This window comes from Zophobas morio, unplaced genomic scaffold (genome assembly GCF_036711695.1).
Source record: "Zophobas morio isolate AGI-343-1 ecotype UQ-CSIRO unplaced genomic scaffold, CSIRO_AGI_Zmor_V1 ptg000223l, whole genome shotgun sequence".
NCBI lineage: Eukaryota > Metazoa > Arthropoda > Insecta > Coleoptera > Tenebrionidae > Zophobas > Zophobas morio.
In genome coordinates, this window is record NW_026972327.1 from 15,130 (window position 1) to 20,701 (window position 5,572).

Below are 5,572 nucleotides of genomic sequence, written 5' to 3' on the forward strand. Positions count from 1 at the left end.
TTTTTTTCCGTTTACCTACTTTTTACTTTTTCGCCTCGGGTGTTAACGTTCGTTTTATTTTTTTTTAAATATTATTATATAATCAGAAGTCAAATTTTGTTGCTTTTAGAAATCATGTCTGGGGGTTTGGAGGTTCTCTCACTTAATGAGGATGATCTTTATAAAATGCTGAAGGCTAACATTCACTTATGCGACCAGATTTGTGGTTTCCAGATGGAGTCTTACGTTTATAAAAGGAATCCTTCAGGTAATTTTTGATATGCTGCTCTGTCTCAGGATTACTAACTCATTTTATAAACTTGTACTGTTGTTACCTTTATACAGGTTTGCATATAATAAATTTACAAAAAACTTGGGAGAAAATTCTTTTTGCCGCTCGCGCAATTGTGGCCATCGATAATCCCGCTGATGTGTGCATAATTGGATCAACGAATAATTCGCAAAGGGGCCTTCTTAAATTTGCCTCTCATACCGGAGCGGCCTCCATAGCTGGACGTTTTACTCCGGGGACCTTTACTAATCAAATTACGTCACAGTTTAAAGAACCGAGATTAATAATTATATGCGACACACACACCGATCGGCAAGCTTTAATAGAGTCATCCTATTCTAATATACCTACTATTGCGCTGTGCAACACATCCTCTTATGTAAAGTTTGTTGATATAGTCATACCCTGTAACACCAAGTCGACCCTCTCTGTCGGCCTTATTCTTTGGCTTTTGGCTCGAGAAGTTTTAAGATTCCGAGGAATAATTCCACGTGATATAGATTGGGATGTTATGCCCGATTTATACTTTTATCGCAGCCCTACAGAAATTGAACGTGAAGAAGTCGGAAAAGAAATAAATCAAGAAGCTTCTGCAGGTTTTGTACCGCCGCCCGTTTTGACTGCAGCCGATACTTCTCAGCTTGGGGAAGACGACTGGGCTAGAATAGATAGCCCGTCTGACGTTTTTGCACCAGAGCCAGCGAGTAAATTAGCGGAATCGTGGGGGCAGTAGTTACCTCTCTTAGCCTGTTATATTTTTGGGCTCAATAAATATATAGTAATGTTGTCTGAGACTTTGCTTTTTTATTCATTTCGTTTTTATAGATTCAGTCATTATTATAACATTTAGGTCGGGCATGTAGTTGATTCAATACTCATATAATCTTAAGTTTGATAGTTTATAAGGTGCAGCTTCTTTTTTTTTTCTCCTCTTCCCGTTATTACTGATATAGTAGATATATATTATTTCTCTTAAGGTAAAATAACATCATTTAAAAATTTATTAAATAAGTGAATAGTAGAGCTTTAAATATTACTCCACTTTGTGTATGCCAGATAGCTTATGAGGTTTTTATCTCTTTAAGTAATTTATAAGTGTAATTCAAACTTTAATATAATACCTCTCGAGTAATTAAAAAAATACTGGTTACAATTTAAGTTTTCAAAGTTAAAATATTTATTAAGATATTTTCAACAATATGAAGCTACTAAAAAAGGAATTTAGCCAGAATTTATTTAAAAATAATCAAAATTGATGGTTACATTTTTACTTTAAGAATCTTATTTGTAATAATATTTTGATCCCTGGCAAGCAAAAGTAGTTTCTAACTTGAGTTCTTGTATTAGAAATTTTAAATTAATATATATGCCTTTTACATATCTATAAAAAGCTTTTCGTCACTTGTTCTTTATTAAAGCTTTACACGTATTTGGGTTAAGACTATTTAAAATGTGAATTAGCCCCTTTGCTAATTATGTTTAATAGGCCTTTTTCCTACTTATATATGAATAGTCTCAGGGTGCCTTACAAAGAGGGTGACGTTTAAGTGAAAGGACAGCTAGCACAATCTTTTTACTAGTTCCATAGCTTAGGTTTGAATGAGAATAAAACTCGCTTATTCTTAGATTTATTAATATCTTGACTATTAATAAGTATTTCTATATTTATAGAGAGATGACTTTTGATTTTAAAAGAAAATTTAACGCTCACCTTATTTCTAGTTTTAAACAAGTACAACTTCTCTTACTCATTTAAGTTCAAGTAATAATACGGTGTATATTTACAAAAGTCAAGCTATTTAGCGAAAAAAAGCTAAAAGCAGGTATAAAAAATTACAACTTTGCATAAACTGATGAAAAGTAAGATTCCTTGAGCTGTATATTGTGCCCAAGTAAAAAACTTAAATAGGTTAATTTTCCGTAACAGTTTAATTCAAATAACATTTTTTTAAAAAAAAGAAAGCTCTAGCCGATTTCAATTAAAAAAATTGGTTTAAAAGTGTTTCTTGGAATTTAATTGTTACGGATTACTAAACGTTAACAAGTTGAAATTACACACATATATATAAGGGACAGCTTAAAAATATAAAGAAGCATAATTATAATATGTCAAAGCGTTATTAAATCCCAGAAGGTTTAGTATTTACAACTAGGATACTGTTAATCAGCTGCGTGCCTGAATTTATAGAAAGAAAGGGAGAATTAGAAGCTGAAACTAATATATATTTAACTGATATAGTATATAAGTTTATTATTTCTACCACACAATTGCTCAACTTCGAGTTGTTTTTCTAAAAAAGTATAGTGTCTAGAAACAAGGAGTTTTATTAGCTTTTTTGTAATAATTTACCTAAAAAACTTGAAACATTGCTAATATACTATTCTAAGTTAGCTTTCACTAAGCTTGAGTAAAGAGGACTAATTTCTTGTTTAATAAATTTTACTAGTTCAAGACCAATAAAAGTCAACTTTTTTTTTGGTATCATCTCTTCTAAAAAGCGCGATGGAAGGCTGAGTCCAGAAAGTACTTAACTTTTGAGGCTGGTGACCATTCGTATCTCAGCCTCTACTAAAAAGAGGAATAAAAAGTCAACAGTGTAGGTCATTCTAAACTTAATCGGTATAAACTTAGAAGGATATATTTCCGCCTGTTGCATCTTTTCTGAAGCGAAATAAAGAGTACACCCGTTGTTCTCTGCTTAAAACAAATGAGTTACTTTTTAAAATTTCTGTAGGTCACCTGCGCCCGAATTCTGAAAATCCAGGGGCACGTCAAGGAGCAAAAATATTTTTGGCAATCGCAGATTAATGTTGCGTCATCACATCGCTTATTCGTGTTGAAGCGCTACACCGTTTTTCCTGTTAATTATTTAAAAAAGCCAAGCCTTCAAAGATCTTACTAAGCGGTTTCCATTGCGATCTCGACGTTTAATACGTCGGGGGAGACTTGCGCACGCAAGTATCTCAGCTCTTCCTGTGGCAAGAATGCACACGAAGAACACGTCGACGATATACCCGTGAAGCGACCTTTACCAATGGTGCGCGTACAGAGGTGTGATCGTTAACAGTCTTCAGGTTAAAGTGGAGGGATTACATAAAGGTATCTGCGCCAGATAAAGCCACCGCTGCCAGGTCTTTGAAAGTTTCTGTTTGCGGCCTCGCGATATGTCAAATGTGGAGAGGATCACTTAACAACCCAATTTATAAAAACTCGGAAAGTTTTAGCAACACGGCAAATTGTGGCGAGGCTCACTCCGTTGATTATTGCGGCTGCATATACTATTCGCAGGAGCCAGCGGCGAGCAGACAACGAACACAGTCAATGCCCGCTCCACACAATACCATTACTTCGAGAACTTCTTAATCTTCCTTAACTTGTTCAGGTTCAATCAAAACCCCTATAGTTTTCATAACTACTGTTAGCGATTTTAACGGCGCTTCTGTTCACCATGCACAAAACTATGAAAGGGCTAGAATTATAGAACACGAAAGGTGTTTGGATCAAAATACGAGCAGCAAAAGTCGATGACTATTCCGTGCGGAATAAACAAGACCTCTCTTTTTCCTAACGTTACAATTAAACTGTAAAACTTTGCAACGTACCGCCAAGACTGGATTTCATGCGCTCGGCGGTATAACTGTCTTAAATGGACGAACCATTTATCATCCGATATATCTACCCGCTTTGAAAGGTCTCAAGGCAGTGGGAATTTCCATATGCTAGGCAGACTAGGTACCCGTATCTGTATTCGCTGTCTAAGTCTCTGCGGAAGCTACTACCGTGTAATTGTAAACTGCAACCGCCTTTCAAGAAACAGCCGGTTCGATAACCCGAATGGCCGCGTCTTCGAGGCCTGCGCTGAGGAATGCGGGTCTATGCATCTTTAGTACACAACACCTAATGCACTTAACGGCGACAGGCATTATGAGCGTACTAGATGTCGCCATACTAAAAATATATGTTTCTAAACGGCGATCGAAGCGCTCAACGCACTGCCGTGCGATCATCCACCAGTTCTTCTCGAACTAAGCGACGGAAAGGGTACATTCGCGAAGACTATTTTTGGCCTCCTTTACCAATTAGCACAAATTTGCTGATTTTCTCAAAACTACGCTCGCGCTGTGGTCGTCACTTTTTGTAAACGCCCATATTGCTTATATGCTGCAGTTGCCTGTTTTGAAAGCCCTCGTTACGGGTAAAAAATATATATGATTATCTGACCGAGAGCTAGTATTTGAATTTGTTAATTAGGTGAAGCATCGGAAGAGTCTTTATGAATAAAAGAATGTTTTTGTTTTAATACAAGCTTGAAACTAATATGCGCTATCACTGCGTCGACCACGCCAGGAGATACGTTAATAAAACTAAAAAAGCAAAAATTAAGCAAAGTTATATGTAATAAAAAAGTGTTTTATGCAACTTCTAGTAATAGTATTATTATTTTTTTTTTTATAAGTTTTTAACTATCACTTTCCTAAACCTCGAGGAAGATGACGCTCGTCCCCTTCGAGTTGATATCTTATAAGAAAGATGTGAAGTAAGCTCCCGGTGTGATGTATAACTCGGAGACACAAATTATGTTTACATTTAAGATGTAGGAGTATTGACGCACTCAAGTTAAATCTCTATGTTCAATCGCAGGCTTAAATTACACCAACTTTTAATAAATATAAACTAGATCAAAAAATAGGTTTTATATATTACAAATGGATGTCACTATAGTAAGTTAAACATTTAAAAAAATTAAAGTTATTTTCTTTATAAAAGCTTCCTGCTTATAATAATAGTATTACTTTCCTGAAGTTTGTACTTCCCAACAAAAAAATTATTTGATGTCAAATAACTTGACTTCTCGTAGAGTAGTTAGTAATAAATTTAGAGATCCAAAATTAGTCTGGATGCCCAAGTAAAATGTGCCTCAAAGATATATATTTTTTGAGTTTAAAAGTTTATCTCCTTCAAATTTACTTCAGTATATTGTAAGCAAGCTGAGAAAGAGCTAAGCATCTATTTTTGAAGCCCAGAAGGTGGCTTCCAGCAGAAAACACAGCATTTTAATATGTGTTATGAGAAATAGTATAATGAAGTTTAAGTGTGGACTTAAAGTTGGCGTGCCTCACGAGTATTTAGACAATAAAACTAAAATATAAAATATAGTTTTCCATTAAATCCCCCGAGTCAATAAGTGTATTTTATATAGCAAATTAGTTATATAAAGGGGAATACTAATATTATAATTGATATTTCAATTAAAAAAATTAATTTTTATTATTTTTTATTGGAAAATATAATTGTCTAAA

General features: G+C 34.6%; 1 protein-coding gene across 1 annotated transcript; it reads left to right on the forward strand.

Annotated features, from left to right (window-relative positions):
- LOC135146339 (small ribosomal subunit protein uS2-like) lies at nucleotides 1–1,026 on the forward strand. The gene is made up of 3 exons (XM_064078504.1): nucleotides 1–47; nucleotides 110–247; nucleotides 325–1,026. The coding sequence occupies exons 2-3, from the start codon at nucleotides 115–117 to the stop codon at nucleotides 1,002–1,004; spliced, it is 813 nt and encodes a 270-aa protein (XP_063934574.1). The 5' UTR covers nucleotides 1–47; nucleotides 110–114; the 3' UTR covers nucleotides 1,005–1,026.
- The last annotated feature ends 4,546 nt before the right edge of the window (nucleotides 1,027–5,572 follow it).

Excerpts from the sequence above, each read along its gene's own strand:
- LOC135146339 (XM_064078504.1), top strand. The coding sequence starts at position 115 with ATGTCTGGGGGTTTGGAGGTTCTCTCACTTAATGAGGATGATCTTTAT. Across the intron at positions 248-324 it reads TTATAAAAGGAATCCTTCAG|GTTTGCATATAATAAATTTA; the intron begins GTAATTTTTGAT and ends ACCTTTATACAG.